The following is a 19565-nucleotide window of genomic DNA, read 5'->3' as shown; positions in this document are numbered from 1 at the left end:
TGTATTCATTACTTGGTTTGTTACTTCGGTGTGAAAGGGGTATACAAAAGGCACCCGGCTTCAAGAATGGAAAGCTATTTGTATAAGGCTGCAGAAATGCAAACAGCTACCGCTATTCAGTGAATTTACTACTGCATCATTACTGTATGAACCGAAACTGTGAACATTTAGTTTTATTACCATGTGCATGTGTAACAGGAAAAAAACTTGAAATTAAGTTATGTAAATGTGTATTTCAATATTTATTTGTATGAAATGATTTCATTTTCTGTAAATGTGAGAATATATATGCCTTTGCAAACAACCTGAATAAGGTCAATAATGGAGCATATTGTCTTGTTTATTCTTATTGATCTTTTAACTCAGGTATACATTATATATACGGTAGGTTGATAAGTAGAAAATGTAACATCCAAATATCAACAACCACAATCAACTGATACATTGCACTGGGTTGTACAAAATGTTGTTATGTGTATATTTAGTTGATAATGTTTTAAGGGAAGTTGTACAAGTAGAAAGGAATCGTCTAATCAATATACTGATAAGACCACAAGCATGTGATCACCAGCCAAATAGTCTGAAGTCTATTATGTTATGCTATATGAATAATTAATTATCTCGCATGCATCCAGTAAATCTATCAACAATGCAATAAAGAATGAAGAATGATCACTGTTCACAATCTTGTCTCATTCCTCCTCCTTCTTACAACCAGTCAGTGAGTTATTAATTAACGTTGGCATGCAGAATTCCTTGAAAAACTTTTATTTGAGCAAAGTAGAAAAAGTAGGCTGTAGTAGTCATCCGAAATTGCAGGGGGCACTGCAGCTCTACTTAGTTTGTTTTGCAAACGGCTACAGAATAGAGGAAGAGAAAGAAGAAAACCTACAGAAAGGTCCAGTGTCCACTTTAGTTGACTTTAGTCTGGAAATGGGACATCTTTTTATGTTTCACCTCGCTGTATGGCGTGCCAATTTTTGTTTTACACCTCTGCTGCTTAGCGGACAGTGTGGTGTTGTAGAGGAGGTCTCCACGGACATGTGCGTATGTCACACTAGTCGATACATAGCAGGGATTTTTGTCCAGTGTCCACTTTAGTTGACTTTAGTCTGGAAATGGGATGTTTTTTTACCTTTCACCTCGCTGTATGGTGTGCCAATAATTTTTTTTACACCTCTGCTGCTTAGCGGACAGTGTGGTGTTGTAGAGGAGGTCTCCCCGGACATGTGCGTATGTCACACTAGTCGATACATAGCAGGGATTTTTGTCCAGTGTCCACTTTAGTTGACTTTAGTCTGGAAATGGGACATTTTTTTATGTTTCACCTCGCTGTATGGCGTGCCAATTTTTGTTTTACACCTCTGCTGCTTAGCGGACAGTGTGGTGTTGTAGAGGAGGTCTTCACGGACATGTGCGTATGTCACACTAGTCGATACATAGCAGGGATTTTTGTCCAGTGTCCACTTTAGTTGACTTTAGTCTGGAAATGGGAAATTTTGTATGTTTCACCTTGCTGTATGGCGTGCCAATTTTTGTTTTACACCTCTGCTGCTTAGCGGACAGTGTGGTGTTGTAGAGGAGGTCTCCCCGGACATGTGCATATGTCACACTAGTCGATACATAGCAGGGATTTTTGTCCAGTGTCCACTTTAGTTGACTTTAGTCTGGAAATGGGACATTTTTTTATGTTTCACCTCGCTGTATGGCGTGCCAATTTTTGTTTTACACCTCTGCTGCTTAGCGGACAGTGTGGTGTTGTAGAGGAGGTCTCCACGGACATGTGCGTATGTCACACTAGTCGATACATAGCAGGGATTTTTGTCCAGTGTCCACTTTAGTTGACTTTAGTCTGGAAATGGGACATCTTTTTATGTTTCACCTCGCTGTATGGCGTGCCAATTTTTGTTTTACACCTCTGCTGCTTAGCGGACAGTGTGGTGTTGTAGAGGAGGTCTCCACGGACATGTGCGTATGTCACACTAGTCGATACATAGCAGGGATTTTTGTCCAGTGTCCACTTTAGTTGACTTTAGTCTGGAAATGGGATGTTTTTTGACCTTTCACCTCGCTGTATGGTGTGCCAATTAATTTTTTACACCTCTGCTGCTTAGCGGACAGTGTGGTGTTGTAGAGGAGGTCTCCCCGGACATGTGCGTATGTCACACTAGTCGATACATAGCAGGGATTTTTGTCCAGTGTCCACTTTAGTTGACTTTAGTCTGGAAATGGGACATCTTTTTATGTTTCACCTCGCTGTATGGCGTGCCAATTTTTGTTTTACACCTCTGCTGCTTAGCGGACAGTGTGGTGTTGTAGAGGAGGTCTCCACGGACATGTGCGTATGTCACACTAGTCGATACATAGCAGGGATTTTTGTCCAGTGTCCACTTTATAAAGTCCATGCACTCCAGTGAATAGCATTTATCCATTTAGATAACTTTTTTACGTTATTTAATTACTTATTTTTACACAGAAACATAATGTGTGTCTTATAGCATCATATAGCATCATTTAAATGCTTCATTTGTAGTTTTAATGTGCAAATTAAACTTTTTTTCAATACTCTAGAGGGTACTCTTATTTTGAAGAGATCGTCCACCGGAAGTCTTATATTTGCTCACTAGATTTGCCAAAAGAACAGTGCTTACAGAAAGCAGTTCACAACAGCTGGGGAAGGATTGTGGAACTACACACCTGGAAGGCAAATCTGAAGTAAGTTAAAGTAAGTAAGTTGTTGTTACACAACTTACTTGCAACAAATTGCTATTCGACCAGATGTCAAGGATAATTACCTAGTTATGGACAGTGGAGTGGTGGACAGTAGTAGCATACTTACTTGAGTGTCTGTAGTTTAGTTTTGGATACCTTTATGACTATCACTACATTTCAAAAACAGATATTGTGTACTTTTTACTTAGTAGTTTGGAAAAACTACATGTTTGATGAATTAACCAAAAATAGTGAACATAGCAGATCTACAAACTCTCAACACGTCATTTGAAAATTTAGGAAAATGTCAACAAATATAGCCTATTTAAATATCAGCCCTTTTAAAGCACTTACTTCACGGTCTTCACCCATTTCCATATATCATCATAATGATCATCATCATCTTCATCATTGGTCCTATTGGGCACTAATGCTCATGATAAAATGGTACAAAAAATCTATTTGGTCTGTGTCTCATAGGAGGGCTGTGGACACTGCAGAAACCAGCCTAGCATCTACCAGTGACATCATCGTTAGGCAGATAATGTTTTTCAAACAAGATTTCACATTATTTCTTATTTTGATTTGTATTAAAGGACCACTTCACCACTTTTCAATATAATCTTCATATAATAGGTCCTCACTAATAATCATGAGAAAATGGCACAATTTTTTTCTACTCGGTCTGTGTCTCATAGGAGGGCTGTGGGCAGTTCAGAAACCGTCCTCCAGTGACATCATCGATGGGGAATACAAGCTAATAGAAACTGCAGGCGTTCTAGTCCTGAAATGTTGCAATGCGAAAATGGAAGCCATCATTCTCACGATAATGAAAATCTAAACATTTTTGTAAAGAAATCTTGTTTAAAAAAACATCTGCCTAATGATGATGTCACTGGAGGACGGTTTCTAAACTGCCCACAGCCCTCCTATGAGACACAAACTGAGTAGAAAAAGATCGGGCCATTTTATCATGATTATTAGTGAGGACCTATTATATGAAGATAGGTTGAAAAGTGGTGAAGTGGTCCTTTAACGCGACAACAATGTCTTCCATTATAGCATGCCAACTTTCCAGGAATAGAAACCCTGTAGTTTCTATTAACTTAGATTCCCTCATCCCCCCACCATCGATGTCACTGGTAGGCACTAGGCTGGTTTCTGAACTCTCCGCAGCTCTCCTCTGAGACAGACAGGATAGACAAAAATGGTACCATGTTATAATGAGCATTAGTGAGGATATGAAGATAGGTTGGAAATGGGCAAAGTCGTCCTTTAAGTGTTATTAAAGAAAATACTCCTAAACTCCAGTACTTTAACTTAAGTGCAAATTTGACCGAGTACTTTACTCATGCTGGGATTGAGTAGCTACTTTGTCCACTACTGGTTATAACTCATATGGATAGAAAAAGATCCCACTGCTACTGCATCTCTGCTCAAAAAAACTAGAAGACAACAAATTATGTTATATTCCATCTATCTAGATGGACATCCAGCTTCCACCCCACAGCGGAGACGAGCTGTCAGTGGTTGACATGCACACGGGCGGGGAGCCTTTGCGCATCATCCTCAGTGGGTACCCAGAGGTGAAAGGCGACACTGTGCTGGCCAAACGCGCCTACGTCCGAGATCACCTGGACCACCTGCGGAAGGTGCTGATGTTCGAACCGCGGGGACACTACGACATGTACGGCGCCCTTCTGGTGCCCAGCGAGCTCCCCGAGGCCCACCTGGGGGTGCTCTTCATGCACAACGAGGGCTACAGCACCATGTGTGGACACGCCGTCATCGCACTGGGTCGATTCGCCCTGGACTATAACGTCGTCAAGCAGCCACGGTCACCAGAGACTCAAGTGAACATACACTGTCCCTGCGGGCTGGTCAAGGCCTTTGTAGAGTACTCTGATGGGAAATCGGGAGGGGTGAGGTTTCACAGTGTGCCAGCATTTGCATTTGCGACAGGTAAGGGACAATGGACAGTTTTACACAGTAAAATGTTTAAAAACCTGCCTGTTACAAATGTATAAATTAACACTTTTACATTTTGCTGTATGTTTGTGTGTGAGATATTTACAAAGCACATCATACAAAACGGTTCTCAGCAACACAATTCCACTGATGAAAAAAGGAAAGCGACACATTGCAGCTTTACAATAAGTGTCGCCAAACATGTCCACACAGGTTGCAAATGTGTTTGTTTGACAGATGTGACAGTGGCAGTGGAAAAGTTTGGTGATGTCGTGGTTGACATAAGCTATGGAGGAGCGTTCTATGCATTCGTAGATGCCCAGAGGTTCGGCTTGGATGTGTCAGAGTCTAGGACTCAGGATCTTGTGGACGTCGCCACTGCAGTGACCAAAGCTGTGAAATCTAAAGTAAGATTTTTACAGTTATTACAGTACAGGAGAAAATAATCTCTTAACAGTCTTATTCCATTATATTCTATGCCAGTGGTTCTCAAAGTGGGGTCCAGGGAACCTCAGGTTCCGTGACCGTTGTGCTACAAAGTATACTGTAATAACACTTAATTGAATAATTGATCAGCAGGATAATCATTAAGAAAATCACACCTGTGTGAAGTGAGGGGCGCTTTTATCATCATACATCATCCATCAGCCAATAACAATTTGCGTCCTCACTTTTGTCTTCAATGTTTGTGTTGACACACTTTTGTCCTGAATGTTTGTGTTTACACAGTCCCTCAAAGCTGGACATATGAGGGGCTAGCGCCTTGCACACCTCAAAACTAATCGATAGTGGCAGGCAGCCTACTGTCCATGCAAGTAAAGGCAGGTTGGGAAGGTTCATGCTATGATCCTAACATATTGTGCAGTGAGAGACGCCACCTGCTGGACTTTAATTAGAGCCAGTGTTGTTAGCTATAAGTAAGTGGTATTGAACAGCCAACAGCACTTTTGTTTCGATCCACCATCAACCAGGGAGAGACAGGACTGTTGGGCCCTGTTTTGATAAATGGTAAATGGTGCATTTATCCAAGGCGCTTTACAGAGATTGTGCATTACATTCACCCATTCACACACCAATGCCAGTGGAAACCATGCAAGGCTTCAGAGTCTTGCTCAAGGATTCCACAATAACTCTGGGGGAGCCCGGGTTCGAACTGGGAACCTTGCGGTTCCCATCCGGTCACTCTACACCTGAGCCACTGCCGCCCCTTTGTCAATCCTTTTTCTCCCATTATAGAGTGTAGCTATTTTAGCTACTTTTGTGTGACACTGTAGTATGACAAAGTAGGGCATTCAATAAAACAAGTTGAAATATGGACATTGGACATTCCTCGACAGCAACAATATGCAAACTCTATGGTGGACTAGTTAATCAGTCATCCATGCATTTCACAAAGTAGCAAAAGAAGGAATCCAACCTACATTGCAGGGCTATCTGGATTATATACAAAGGAAGTCAATGAAAAATGACCTTTATCATGCCTGTGCCATCTTGATGGCACAGGCATGATAAAGGTCTTGTACAGGGGCTACAATCATCACAACTGACTTTACTTACCGACAGTTTACCCTAAATGTCTATAGGTGAAACTGCACCACCCAACCAGTGATGACCTGGCCTTTCTCTATGGTACCATCCTCACAGACGGCAAAGATGTTTATTCCACTGATCCCACTGCCAATATGTGTGTGTTTGCAGAGGCACAGGTATGTATGGTCGAGATTTGTATTTGTTACATCCCGTATTATACAGGATTCAACTTATTTTGGTTTCTCGACATTGTAGCAACAGTGTTTGTGTGTGTCCTGTCCTGTCCTGTCAGACAGGCAACAGACAGTGTCTACTGTGCATACGCCTGGTTGTGAAAATATCATATCATATTCAAAATGAAACATTGAAATAGACCTCAAACAATAGTGTATCCTTGCTTAATTACAAGTCCATCACATGCAATACAATACAACAATAGTCAGTGGCTTTCAGTATTCCTGTCTATTTACAGTATGATAAATGATTCACATAGCATATGCTGAATTTCAATCAATTACATTTTATTTTTTTAAATAAGGCTGTTACAAATACTGACCCCATCACCCTGGCGCTGTCATGGCAGCAGTCTGGTCCTAAAGTGGTTTTAAGACCAGAATACCAAAAAACTCCCATTACAGAGACTTCTTGGACGACTATATGTTTTTGACACAAGGAGCTTTTTCGTTCGTTTTTTAACTACATGAACACTAGTGTCCCTTGTCTGGGCATGTCATGTCATAATAGAGGTGAGCCCTGGAGGACCCCCGGTCCACTAAGTATAAGCTTAACTACTGTTAAAGGACGACTTCACCCATTTTCAACCAATCTTCATATATTTGGTCCTCACTAATGCTCATGATAAATTAAAATTGTAACGCCTGGCTTTGTGTGTGCCCCCCCGCAACGTCATGTGGCAGCCAAGTCTATGGGCTTGCTTTAGGTATGCTCGTCTGTGTCTCATAGGAGCTCAGAAACAGGCCTACGAGTGGCACCGCTAGGCAGATTTCTTTTTCAAAACTGTTACACAGGTTCACGTGCATAAAAATAGCATTTTGAGCCAATGGAAAGTTTGAACAGAAAAAGACAATGTAGCATTTAGAACAACACTCTCCCTGCCGCAGGTGGACAGAAGCCCTACAGGTTCTGGCGTTACGGCTCGTGTGGCTCTACAGTACCACAAAGGCCTCATCCAGCTCAACCAGATCCGGACCTTTCAGAGTGGGGCTACGGGATCCCGGTTCACAGGAAAAGCTGTCCAGGTACCACAGTGTCTCACAATAGAAGTCAAGTGCACAATTAGTTCAGTTCACTAAAAGGTGAACAAGGGTGGACGAGTTATCAGAACTGGGCCACTGATAAGACAGCTTGAGGTGAAAGTACTCTGGGTTGACTGTCACAGTCAGAGTCATTGGCCAAAGGTCTGTATCAGTTTGAGGTAGCTTAGCTCTGCAAGGCTTCTTGTAATTGGGGTCAGTCAGAGTGCAGTGTGCACAGTTAGAGAGTTGCACAGTTTGTGCACATGGACAGCTCTAAAAGCTTCTGGAAGCAGGAACTTTGTGAACTCTTAGAATGTTTGTACATACCATAGATTGGAAACATTTTTGTATAATACCTATGGTATTACCAAGAAATGGACACTGACAAACAAGTGAACATAGCTTTGTATGTGATATTTATTTTGTATTTGGGGAATTTTAAGTACTATAATCTATGTTCCATGTCTCAAAATTACCTTCGATTCTCATTGTAGTATTTTGTATGTAATAATATAAATCGTTGCTGTCGGTGGAAACCTTGTATGTACAAAACATTTAACTTTTCTGGAAATGGAAACAAGGACCTAAGTTCCAATATAGTTATTTAATCACAAGCTCTTGTAAAGTAAAACCCACATACACTTAGCCACCTTCAACCTGGCATCTTTATTGTGGACATGTAATAAAGCTAAAAGCTAATATGACACTTTGAGAGCTTGTCAATCGACAGTTCTTGCACGCCACTTTGATACAACTATTCAAGTATAAAATAGGACATTCATTAATTTACGGGGGAAACAAATAGCAAGGTTTTTTCCCAACAGCAACTATATGTTAACTCAGCTCAACCTTTTCTGGATCATGGCCCACAATCATCAAACAATTGATTGTGTGGTATCACAATGAAAACATGTTAAGGTTTTAAAGAAATAATAGTTTTTATATTAATGCTATATTATCCATAAAATCTTAGTGTTTTGTCAATTATTCATTATATTTTGGGGGCCCGCACCTGCAGTGTCCTCCTGACCCACAGGTTGACACTATTGTCTTTCCCTCTGTTCAGGAGACCGTGTGTGGAGACCATAAGGCTGTGGTGGTGGAGGTTGCCGGCAGAGCATTCTACACTGGCGTGTCCCGTTTTGTACAAGAGTGTGATGACCAGCTTACACATGGATTTTTAGTCAAATGAGAATGGATGACATCTAGTGTTTCTATGTATCGATAACAATATTTTTCGTTTGACCCTGAATACACAATGGACCGAATGAGGAATGCACAGTATTCAGCACAAAACTCAATTCTTCCCTGGGTAGTCAGGCAATATACAGCTTAGTTATTTTTGAATTACATGTGTACAGTTTTTCCACAAAATGTATCTTAATTCAGTTCAATTGTAATAAACATTACCTTGAATTCAGCCCGCTTCTCCCGTTGGCTTTCCAGTCTGTGCTCGCTGCTGCCTGATGTCTTTTACCAGGGCATGACCTCCCATTCCAGCCCCACAACGGGAAGATGTTGCTGTAAATCAAACCACAAAACTCCAAAATTGTACCAAATAAAAGCATTGGGTTATGAGCTTGACACTGGGTTCCATCATAAGGTGTATTATCAGGATATGAAATAATGAATTCATAGCTGGATGTGAGATACACATACGGTAATACAAATCAAGACCAAACCAGTTATTCTGAAATCTACGTTGCAACTATCTGCATAATATGCTGTGAATGCTTTATTCCGTACTTTATTCCGAACTTGTGATAAGAGACCTGGATAATCTTTGAGACTTACCACCGGTATCTCTAAAGCACTTTGGCCTAAGGGGAGAAAGTCAAAGAACAGGGTGAACATGGGCTGTGTGATTTTCTTCTGACATCCTCAAAAAACAGCCAAAAAACACCTATGATAAATGGATGTTGAGTATCTTGTACAGTGACAGTTACTGACCACTAGAAGGAGCTAAGAGACAGGTTCCCAACCTGCCCCCACTTTCGACCTGGTGTCCCAATGTTGGACACACGTTCTAGTTCTAGTTTTAGAGAATTGCTGATCTACAAGTTCACAATGTAAGCTTGTGCTAGTCAAGATGAAGATTTGTTAACATAAATCTTCTCAAGGTCACACAAATCAGTAATCAAAAATGTAAGCTTGTGCTAGTCAAGATGAAGATTTGTTAACATAAATCTTCTCAAGGTCACACAAATCAGTAATCAGGGAAAAACAAATGTCAACATTTAAAGCATAATCTGTCATCTCTAGACTTACTATCTCTAGACTTTTCTACATTTTATCTTGTTACAGTAAATCCTGATCCAGTCTGTTCAAAAACACAACAAACAAACAAACAAAAACATTCATATCCGGTATGCAACTGGTTTCCTGGTGCTTTTCTACAATAAAAAACTGCAAACAAAGTAACATTTCTCCCATTTATTAACCTCAGATAGATCATCATACAATGGAAGGCGATTTTTTAAATTATAAAAGCCCAATGAAGGCAACACCCATGTTGGGCAGAGGGGGTTAAAAGGAGGACAAGTCAGATTATCCTCTTACTGTATATATTCCAGATCTGTGGTGGTTCCAGACTTTACCTCTTACTGTATATATTCCAGATCTGTGGTGGTTCCAGACTTTAGTGTCCAGTGTAAATCCAGTTGATGCGAAGGTAACATAGTCGAACTACCCAGTAAAAATGTAAAAGGAGGGCAGTGCTGTGATAGGGGAAGGGTGAGTGTATTGCATTGACTGGGTATGGTTTTACTGTCATTTAGCATAGTACTTATAAATGCCTGTGTACACGTGTAACAAGCAGTCAACCTTATATAATATTTATACATGTATAATCTATGACATGAGTGTCCACACTTGTTGAGAAATTGCAGATGAGGCCCAGGCCTCAGGAGTAGCCTCTCAACAATAATAGAGTTAAGGCCAGCTCTTAACAGAAAACATCCGTAAAACATACAGCTATATCAATACATAAACGTTGCATGTCAATAATGTTGAATAGAAAAGAAGGCCTCCCGCCAACATTCTTCACTTGTAGTTAAAACCACTTTCATCCAACAATGCATCGTTTCTTGTTTCAGTCCCTGTATGGTTTTAATTGCAAGAGAAAAACGGTGTAAAGGGAGATTCTCACAAGTCTTTCTCCAACAGACGTCGCTAGGACAACTCAGGTGCATCAGTGCACCCTGTCACTCGTTGAAATCGTTCCATACAAAATGGCCCCTTGGTTTTTATGGAATCATCTTCTTGTCTGGTCCAAAACTCGATCAAAGTTTAAGCCTTGAGTAAGTCTATTAGCTGCACAGTTCATTGTGCATGGTTACTTACATATAAAAAACAGCATGGAATGGATTCTACCAAATAATTGTGGTGATTTTGGATACGTTCTCCAGCTTTCACTCTGGAGGCATGAACGCTGGAGAGCTTGTCCAGAGGGAAACATTTCTGCTCTTGCACGTGACTCCATGACCTGGCTGATTTCACACTCACCCAGTGAGAAATGTCCTATTTGGTCATGCATGACATCTTTTTTGGCTCCTGCTCCTTTTAACATACAGTACAAAAGTCAGAGGGTGAAGAGTCAAAAACATGTTTTCAATGGTTCTGCAAAATAACAAATCAAGGCCATGGTTTATTCAAGCGGAGCTGGGTGGTGGTGTTGGCCGAGAATGTTGCAGAATGAAGATGTCAGTCTGACACAAAGTGAAAGGAGGACAAGCCGATCAAGTGGCCACAGCCAGCATGGGAACTTTGAGGGTACCAGATAGTGAGGTCAATCCCACTTAGAAGTTAAGCTTGGTGACTGGTCGTTCTCTGCAAGAGTCCGTGGTCTGGCTGTTGATCCGCTTGCGGTTGCGTTTCATCTTGGACAGGTCTTTGTCAAAGACCTCTCCCGATCGCAGAGCTGACACTAAGTCGTCAAACTCGCCACCATCTTCCTCGCCGTTTTCCTTGGCTTTACGTGCCTTTCGCTCTTTTTCCCTCTGTTCCTTCAGCTATGAGAGAAAGAAATATCAGATTTTATATTGACACAATGAGCAAATGCACACTTGCTTGTTTATGTTATTCACGGGGGTGTTTCCCATGGTATACGTTTTGTATTCCAATGATAATTCCAATTCATACTTTCTCATTGTTAACAATACCTATTTTTTAGTGACACCACTGTGCGACAAAGCATACATTAGCCTTTACCCTTCTGTTTTGCAGCATATGGAAGTCACTGAATGCATACCTGAGCTTCCATTTTGGCCCTGCGTTCCTCCTCTTCCTTGCGTTTCCGCATGTTCTCATTCTCCTGCTGTGCTTCAGAGAACGACTGCAGGAACTGGTCAAAGATGCCAAAGAACTCATCTGGCTGCATCTTGCTGGCATCTTCGCCGAAGTGCTTTACTGCCTTCAGGAACTGGGGGGCCACAGAAAGGGTGACGGGTTTACAACAGCGCCAGGCAGAACCATGTTTTACCCACCTTGTGACTTTTTACAGGGCACTCATGTCTTTGAAATCAGAGGAGGGTTACAACTAGAAGTCCAGGCCTTTGAAGACCTTGTTAACCCAGATGTGACCGGCTGCCGATTACAGCTGAGACCAGAGGCTGGAGCCAGAGCCCAAATTAAGGCCAAATGTGTTTGTCGGTTATGGAACGAAGCAAGTTTAAAAAAGAGGAAGACCAGATGTGAGATCATGCTGAGAACATCTACCTTCAAAAGATGTGTGTGTCAATGCCAACTCTGTAAGCAATCATGTTAGTGATTCATGCTTTTGTGCACATGCACAAGTGAACACGTGTAAGTGAATGTGATGATGTTTTGCGACGTCTCCCAACAGAAGTCGAGGGCAATTTGACTTCCCAACGACATGAAATATAGTTTTGTCTATCTCTCATAGAAATACTCCTGTGATCTTGGCATCTTGCACTCTATATATCCAGTCATGCACACATGTAAAAGGGACTTTACCAAGGCATGCAGAGCACATAGTAAACATTCTAAGAAATGTAACTGTGCAGGCCACAGGCCCCACAAAAGATGCTTGGTCAGTGAACGTGTGATAAAAAACAAACATGCTCAAGATGAAAGTGCTATTAAGCAGGAACAAACAGGGACACACATGCATAAAACTAACTTTAATGTGCGAAAATGCCCCAGAATTTCCTTTGCATTTTAAATTGAGACTGGGAAGGATAAAGACTAGGGTAATGCAAAGGGGCTTGATAACACAGTAGTTAATCAACAGAGCCCCCCTTTTTTCCCCTCTACACAGATGTACAAGCTCAATACGCATCACATCACAATGCAATGTGAGCTTGTAAATTGGTTATTTTCTCCCAGAACAGGAACACTAGGGTTTTCAGAGCGCAGCACTCGCATGCAACCAAATATAAATCCGGATCTGCTGGTCTAGCAGGGGTAGGTGCGTGCACATGCATACATCTGGGAATGCATTAAACATCTTAAAAGCTAGAAACAATGTCCTCTTTGAATAGTGATACCAGAACACGCATATTTTGAGTTGAATTACAACTCCCCCAGCTCAGTCCTGACTCCACCCTTGAGCTACAGAGGTGCAATTTTGCTCTCTCTTCACCAAGGGCTCTTCATCGATCGCATGTGACTGTAGAACATGCCGCAGGCTGAAGCCTAATTTTTACCACGGTTTGTATCATTTGAAGAAAACAACAGATTTTCAACTAAAGAAACAACACATTGCATAGTTTAGACACCGTTGTTTGCCAATGGATACACAGATTGATGGTTTGAACCATCTGCAAGAAAACAAGCCAGCCTGTTGCACTGACTCACCAGCTCTTTGGCCTCGGTGAGTGAGTCTTCCACATCAGAGAAGCTGAAGCTAGCCACTGTGATGAACTGGCTCACCACAGACACAAACTTGTCACCCGCCTCCTGCGGTCGCTTCTTCTGGTATTCCAGCTCCTAGGGGCAAAGAGAGCAGAACTGCGTTACACACCACATGACTTCACAAACAATATGTATTCAATGTACAAATAGAATATTCACAATAGGCCTTATTGTGACTCACGCTCTCTACGCTTTTCAAGCCGCTACGCAAATTAGTGATGTCCTTCTCCAGTTCTGTCATGCTGCAGCAAAAAGAAAAATGAAAACCAATGTATGAATATAGGATATGAAGGATATTCGTTTGGGGCGAAAAGAGTTAATTTAACTAGCCAGTGTGAAATCAAAAGCTCAACCTACTTGACTTTGGCTGCTTCTGTAACATTCTGCAGGTCCTCCTGGAACATCAGGACTTTGGGGTACTTCTTCTCTAGGATGGTGATCAGGTAGTGCAAGAGAGTGATGTTCCTGCAAGCACACACGTGGTTGGTCATATGAACCTGGCTGGGCCTCTCTTACAATACATGTTCTAACTAAAGAGATGACAGTGTGTGCTCTCATCATCAACATCCCAATACCAGAACATGTCCTCCTTTTATCCATAAAGACAAAACTCCCTCACACTGTCTTCAATTGCAATTAAACCAATAGACAATAGACCTTCATCAGGTTATCTAACCTGATGAACGTCTAACAGACCGAAAAGTTGTTATTCCTATGCATTTGAAGACGAGAGTGTGGGAGTTTTTTCTTACAGTACGTTGGGTCCTTCATTTGATCTTCTCCTACACACCTGTCGCCCTTCTAGGATGCAAAAGACTTGCTTTTTACTCCTTTTATCCTGAAAACCTGAACCTGGTGTTCAACCTGAAATATGGGGTTCTCGCTTTCTTACTTGTCGATGCTAGATTTGGTATCGGCGATCTTGTTGAGTGAGGACACCTTGAAGCCGTATGCGTTGCCCCTCTGGCCCTTGTTCATGTAGTTTCCGAATGCCAGCACCACTTCCAACAGCTGCTTCAGGTTTCTGCTCTGTAAGATCTCTTTGGAGGCCTTGGTCAGAGCTGAGAAATGGCGATATGAAGAACAGAAAGGCATATGAAGGCTCCTGGAGGACTCACTGTGACCCCATCTGAATTTGGTCATTGAAATTTAGGTCGGACACATATAATTGCCAACACTTGTTTTGTCTAGCTGTCGTCTACACATTTAAGTCTCTAATAACAACATCAACTATACTGTTCAAAATTCTGACATGGCTGTGCAGTGACTAATGGAATATAATTGTTCCATTATTCCTCTTTCTTGTGGTTCAATTTCCATCTGGAATGTTGATGTAATTGTGTGCTTTAAGTACAGTTGTGGGAGTGGCAACTTCTCGCTCTGGCTTCTGCTAATAAGCCCCCCACACATACACGGCATGCACACACAGCCACACATGCACACACACCCTTTGTGGCAACTGCCAAGCTGCACTGTTAGATCTTTCAAAATGTCAATCAGGGCAGAGAGCAGCTAGAACGGAGGGCCACGTCATTCTTGAAAAATCCACTTTTGTTAACTGGTTTCTTCACCTCAACACAATACACGGTCATATTCACTGCTCTACAAGTGCATAAAGCACTGGATGTGAGATATGAGTTACAGATTGAGCCTCCAAACATATAAATGTTTATTCTCACCTTCAACTTTGGGTTTGACCTCAGCTACCCTCTCTGCAAACTTCTTTTTGAAGTAGAGTGACTGCAGTCTCTGCTGGTAGTGGTTAATTCTGGAAGAGGAATAGAGAATGCGTGTTTAGAGGAGAGAGCAAAAAAGTATTAAATTAAACAGGATGTACGTCAATGAGTTTAGAAACAAATCAAAAACGGTCTAAAAGTTGTGAAAAGTAAAAATGTGCAAAACAGACACAAATCATGTCGACAATAACATTAAGAAATTGGCTCAGTCCATGTGCACAAATAAAGTTATAATAATAATAGCCATCAATCTTTAGTGTCTTCATAGCATGGCTCCTACGAGGCGAGCCATCTACAAACTACAAAGACGGTTTGTCTGTCTCTGTGTGTGTGTGTGTGTGTGTGTGTGTGTGTGTGTGTGTGTGTGTGTACGCGACTAATCTCTAGAACCATGGGACTAGTCAGCACCAAATGTCTTGTCAGAAGGCTGAGGAAATAAACAAAAGAATATCTTTCACATACTGTGTATTTGTTTCTGTGAATATTCTTCACATTTTGTGTATTCATGAACTCAGCTCCACTGTCCCTCCATATTTGTGCAAGACTGACCATTATCAATATGATGTCATATCAACAAGACATCAAGAGATCCACTGGGAAGCGGGGCCATTATTAGAGCCTCTTTTGTTATTTCCAGAAACCATATCCATGCCCAAACAGTACAATGTTCCTGCTGAGTAGGATCCCATATGGTGATCTGATTTAATCTAGGATGACGCAAAGAAAACAATGACCATTGTTACATAGCAACGCTGAGCTACATTGTCTTTCGCCGGCGCCGACTTGAAAGCGGTTATGTGTCATGGGTTAGAACAGCACAGTCTAATGTTTAACCAGTCCAGTACAGTGTAGTCATGATCACTTTTGTTAGACTTTTGGGAGGCGATGAGATGATTTACATACTGACATGAGATCCCAACAGTGCCGATTGAATTTGCATTGTTATTGCCCCATGGTACCTGCTCATTTCATAGAGGAAGCGGTCAGCTTTTGCCATTCGGTCCAGTTCATGTTTGTGCTCTTCTAAGAGATCCACATCACTCTTCTCTGGGACAAATTTCAGCATCTGTAAGAATGGGGTAGATGAAATTCTTTAAATAAGGAGTCATTCCAATGTGCTAGTAATAAGTCAAGATCTGGCATAAGGTCATTATGGTGGCTCAGTCTGTGAATACATTTCTTTTCACATAATCACAGTTTAAGGGATTTATAACTCAGATTATGTACAGTGTTATTTCACTGTTCCTGTCTCTGTCAACTGTAATCAGCAAGCACAAGTAAAATGCTTTTTTTAATACAGAGGCCATTTCTACTTATTTCAGGGCATATTCACAGTATGGTCCCAGGTATGCACTCGGACCACTTGGCAGATATTGTGGTTATGTGAACGCTATGTACTGTTCCCCGGAGCGGATCACCCTACCGTTCCCAGGACCGCATGGAGGTAGTCTCTGGACCGATTGAAGTGTACTTGGATACAGATCGATGCAATGTGAAAGCACTGACTACAGTTGGATGAAGTGTAGAAGAATCAAGGCCAATGAGAATCATGGCCAGCGGGGAACAGGCAATCGTATTCGGGAACAGTTTGAATCAAACGGACTCAGTGTAAATCTGCCCTTAGTATCTTTTGAGGACAAGAATATTAAAATGGCAATAAAACCATGTGTGATTAAATTCTAGTAGTCATCCATCCACCGGTCCGGTCTACGCTGGGTGATTAATAGATTATGAGCGCCTGCAAACTCAATAGCGTACCTGCTCCAGCATATCTTTTGGTAGGTCTTCCTGTTCATCCATTGTGAGAATGACTTTCTTCATCTCCTCGTTAGAAAGCTTCAGTCTGTGTTACACACCGGAAAAGAAAAGTCCAGGATGAACACCATCAATAAATCAAGCTATGACAGCATATGCAACCACTTGGATTTGAAGGGAACCCTGATCTCCCACATGGGAAACCAATGATCTACCGCTCATGCAAAGGGGAAATCCCCCCCCCCCCCCACCCCCCCTGCAGGCTTCTGGGCTACAGGCATGGTTACTCCACTATAGTCTCCCCCTTTGCCCACCCCACAGGAAACCCGATCAGGGATGAGTCCCCAACGTAACCACCGAGTCTCCTGTATGGGAAACCAAAATATATCTATTGCTTATACAAATAAATGTTCAGGACTGCTCCGTTATCAAACTGTGGAACAGCTGTTGTATAAATAAACTAAGAAGAGCATCATTACGTTACCATTGTATTTTCATCTTCTTTTCTTTTAACAATCTTATGACACGTACCGTGAGAGGAGGATGTTGCAGTTTTGTGCTCGACGGCCATCAATGACGGAGAGCTCCTTGACTTTTTTGGAGGTAAGAGAGTCAACATCATCTGCCTCTTTCTGTTTGAATGAATCGGTGAGATCTAGTCAGTGGCTTACATTGTGTGTAAAACACAAAAGTACATAAAAAAGCCATGGCACTCTCAGACCACAGTAAAATAAGTTATCAACAAATTAAACAATTAAACCCTCTACACTTAGTAAACGAATACTTAGTTGACTGGGTTGGGCTCTATATTTAGCCTGCTTTTTAACAATCAACAAGCGACACATTGTGAGCTTGTAGACATGCCTTTTTTTTAACGTTTTCTCCCAGACGTGGGAGACTTGGGTTTAAAGAGTCTCAAAAGAATAGCAGCCAATTAAAGGTCAACACTATTATAATTTATCCAAAGTAAAATAAATCTATTTACAAGGCCTTGATGAGACATTCTTGTCAGCTTAACCACATTAACCCTGGCGTCCCAATTTTTGGCATCTTTATTTTATCTTTATATTTTTTGCATAATTTTTGGCATATAGGCGAAATTCTTCAATAATTTTTGTTGTTTTCCCCAAATAACAAAAATCGCAGATCTATAAGCTCAAAATGCATTGCAGCGCATTGTCAGCTTGTCCTCTATTCGTCACACAAGAAAGTGTATAGGGTTTTTAAACATTCAGATAAATGAATTTATGACCACATTAAAGACCCCAGATTGTGCCCTATGTAGAACTATTGCATACGTGCACTCACCTGTTTGTTGTTATTGACCATAAAGAAGTCCTAGAATGCAGGCAAGAAGCAAGGAAGATGTTGGCACTCATTAGATTAAGTAAAGCAGGTATGTGAATGCAGCCCATGAATCAAATGGCAAAAAACAAGCACAAACAATAACAGTGGAACAAATAATGAAATGAGGAGTAGTAAGACATGGAGCATTCGGTGTGCTAATGTTTCACATGCTTTGCACAGAACTAAGAAGATGCAGCCTGAAAAAGTTGCTTTTAGTTTATATAAATATCAATTTAGGTGTCAAAGTCATCATGCCAGTTTCGAGTTTTAAGTATTGACTGCAGAGTCAACAGTCTTTTCCAAATGCTGAGCATTTGAAACCAAAGACGCAAAGAATTTAACAATTACGAATCTTTCCACCCCTTTCCACACCTCATACAGGGTGTTGCATGTGGCTCTGGTTGCTTTTAAGTAGTGACAACTACATTCCAGAAAGAGATGCAACCAAGCTTTTGGTACTCAATGACTGTCTGTATTGTAGGTCCTACATTGGCCTGATGACATTTGGCACTTTTTATACCTTCAGTGTGACAAGCCAAAGACATTCTCTTCTCGTCAACTGATTTTAGTAATACGTACGACTGTAACTGTGCATTACTAATTCAGCTCACTCATGCAGTTTCTATTGCATTACAGTGGAATCAACTAACTACAAGCTGTGCTACAATCAGAAAATGAAGAATGGCATTTCTTTCAAATGTGAGATGGTAATGAAGATGGTAAAATGCATGAAAGGTTAATTCTAAAATAATTATCGACCTGCGAACTTTGCATTGTTTCGCTTCAATGGTTGCACTTATATATTGACTGATATTTTTTCCCTTGGTTTGATCAAATTATTTCACAGTCAATATTAGTCCTTGATGTTCCCTGCAGGCTAATTAAAGATAAACTCCAATATTTCTTTCATGTCCATTGTCTATCTCTCCCGACAGACAGAAGTAATTACGACGATGTCCAAACTATAATAGTCTTGTGTGGCCAGACTGTTGCCTCTCGCAATTTTCAAAAGTTTCCGTCATACAGTCTGGAGAATGGAAGCTCTGATCATGAGTAAAATATAAAGTGGATGTGAAGCCTCCTCCCCGCTTCCGTTTCGTCTTTACAGTCACTCAAATGTATATCCTAATATAAATATAAATCATCTAAGCATATATAGCTTGCTGCTTAGCAGAAATGGAAATAAAAAAAAAACAAGCTCTAAAGATATTTTAAAATATATTTTTGTGAACGGAAATGACAAACAGTCAAAGGCAATTTGAACAGAACCTCAACCTATAGACTTGTGTCAGGTAGTGTAAGCTAGTAGATGCTACACCCTGCCCCGCCCATACCACACCCTAAAAGCTGAACTTGACCTTCCCCTCCAGACACTAGAGGGAGACAG

The 19565-nt window shown here is 41.2% G+C and overlaps 3 protein-coding genes across 8 annotated transcripts in view; 2 read left to right on the top strand and 1 right to left on the bottom strand.

Moving 5' to 3' along the window:
* Positions 1 to 19565, top strand: part of LOC306941530 (visual system homeobox 2-like) — a gene marked incomplete at its 5' end in the record, with an annotated part of 242961 nt that overhangs the window by 63598 nt on the left and 159798 nt on the right. The gene's annotated exons all lie outside the window — the stretch shown is intronic.
* On the top strand, positions 869 to 8886 carry l3hypdh (trans-L-3-hydroxyproline dehydratase). 4 transcript variants are annotated; one of them, XM_079525811.1, is made up of 7 exons: positions 869 to 898; positions 2658 to 2715; positions 4197 to 4674; positions 4918 to 5087; positions 6264 to 6386; positions 7332 to 7469; positions 8533 to 8886. In XM_079525811.1, the coding sequence occupies exons 3-7, from the start codon at positions 4197 to 4199 to the stop codon at positions 8656 to 8658; spliced, it is 1035 nt and encodes a 344-aa protein (XP_079381937.1). In that variant the 5' UTR covers positions 869 to 898; positions 2658 to 2715; the 3' UTR covers positions 8659 to 8886. The 4 variants fall into 4 exon arrangements, with proteins under 4 accessions (XP_079381937.1, XP_079381936.1, XP_079381938.1 ...); XM_079525810.1 differs by lacking the exon at positions 869 to 898 and having other exon boundaries at positions 2642 to 2715; XM_079525812.1 differs by lacking the exon at positions 869 to 898 and having other exon boundaries at positions 2666 to 2725.
* Positions 9885 to 19565, bottom strand: part of daam1b (dishevelled associated activator of morphogenesis 1b) — a 54266-nt gene continuing 44585 nt past the window's right edge. For 2 of the 3 annotated variants that reach the window (XM_079526868.1, XM_079526869.1), the window contains exons 16-26: positions 18140 to 18169; positions 17363 to 17463; positions 16835 to 16919; positions 16036 to 16142; positions 15020 to 15108; positions 14233 to 14401; positions 13698 to 13805; positions 13522 to 13582; positions 13284 to 13415; positions 11716 to 11886; positions 9885 to 11476 (exon numbers count right to left, since the gene is read on the bottom strand). In XM_079526868.1, coding sequence (XP_079382994.1) covers positions 11264 to 11476; positions 11716 to 11886; positions 13284 to 13415; positions 13522 to 13582; positions 13698 to 13805; positions 14233 to 14401; positions 15020 to 15108; positions 16036 to 16142; positions 16835 to 16919; positions 17363 to 17463; positions 18140 to 18169 — 1266 coding nt within the window. In that variant the 3' untranslated portion in view covers positions 9885 to 11263. The remainder of the gene's footprint in view (positions 11477 to 11715; positions 11887 to 13283; positions 13416 to 13521; positions 13583 to 13697; positions 13806 to 14232; positions 14402 to 15019; positions 15109 to 16035; positions 16143 to 16834; positions 16920 to 17362; positions 17464 to 18139; positions 18170 to 19565) is intronic. The other variant, XM_079526870.1, reaches the window with a different exon arrangement.

This window comes from Electrona antarctica, assembly GCF_951216825.1.
Source record: "Electrona antarctica genome assembly, chromosome: 17".
In the NCBI taxonomy this organism is placed as follows: domain Eukaryota; kingdom Metazoa; phylum Chordata; class Actinopteri; order Myctophiformes; family Myctophidae; genus Electrona; species Electrona antarctica.
This window is presented reverse-complemented; position numbering and strand designations above follow the sequence as displayed.

Bases quoted from the DNA above. Each gene is read 5' to 3' on its own strand.
- l3hypdh (XM_079525811.1), top strand. From the start codon at position 4,197: ATGGACATCCAGCTTCCACCCCACAGCGGAGACGAGCTGTCAGTGGTT. The intron at 4,675-4,917 runs GTAAGGGACAAT...TTTGTTTGACAG, and splicing joins AGCATTTGCATTTGCGACAG to ATGTGACAGTGGCAGTGGAA. The intron at 7,470-8,532 runs GTACCACAGTGT...CCCTCTGTTCAG, and splicing joins TCACAGGAAAAGCTGTCCAG to GAGACCGTGTGTGGAGACCA.